This window comes from Diaphorina citri, unplaced genomic scaffold (genome assembly GCF_000475195.1).
Source record: "Diaphorina citri unplaced genomic scaffold, Diaci psyllid genome assembly version 1.1 scaffold49257, whole genome shotgun sequence".
Lineage (NCBI taxonomy): Eukaryota > Metazoa > Arthropoda > Insecta > Hemiptera > Psyllidae > Diaphorina > Diaphorina citri.
The window spans coordinates 1-495 of NW_007426571.1; the positions used below are offsets into that span (position 1 = coordinate 1).

Here is a 495-nt window from a genome sequence, read left to right on the forward strand (position 1 = left end):
GAGCACTGATGTTGATTTTGCCTAATAAGTCAGGGGTATCTATTTGGGAGTTAAGGATCTTGAAAAAGGTAATGGTGTTGTACAGTGTTCTACGATTAGAAAGTGGTAAAAGATTTAGAGCTCTTTCAACATCTTTGTAAGATGTATAGCCAAGATTGAATTTGCGATGGGGTAAGTATCTATTTGGGAGTTAAGGATCTTGAAAAAGGTAATGGTGTCGTACAGTGTTCTACGATTAGAAAGTGGTAAAAGATTTAGAGCTCTTTCAACATCTTTGTAAGATGTATAGCCAAGATTGAATTTGCGAGCCATATACTTGAGAGCACGATGTTGGATTCTCTCTAAAGCTGTACTGTGGACATCATAATAAGGGTTCCATACCGGACTGGCAAACTCTAGTATTCCCCGCACCAAGGAACAATACAGGATCTTTAGAGGCAAGACATTGGAGAAATCTTTTGTGGAACGGAAAAGGAAACCTAACATTCCAGAAGC

The 495-nt window shown here is 38.8% G+C and overlaps 1 protein-coding gene across 1 annotated transcript in view; it reads right to left on the minus strand.

The window, feature by feature from the left end:
• Positions 1–6: 6 nt before the first annotated feature.
• LOC113473619 overlaps positions 7–495 on the minus strand; it is a gene marked incomplete at its 3' end in the record, with an annotated part of 10703 nt that continues 10214 nt past the window's right edge. The window contains exons 2-3 of the mRNA XM_026833141.1: positions 215–479; positions 7–74 (exon numbers count right to left, since the gene is read on the minus strand). Coding sequence (XP_026688942.1) covers positions 7–74; positions 215–479 — 333 coding nt within the window. The remainder of the gene's footprint in view (positions 75–214; positions 480–495) is intronic.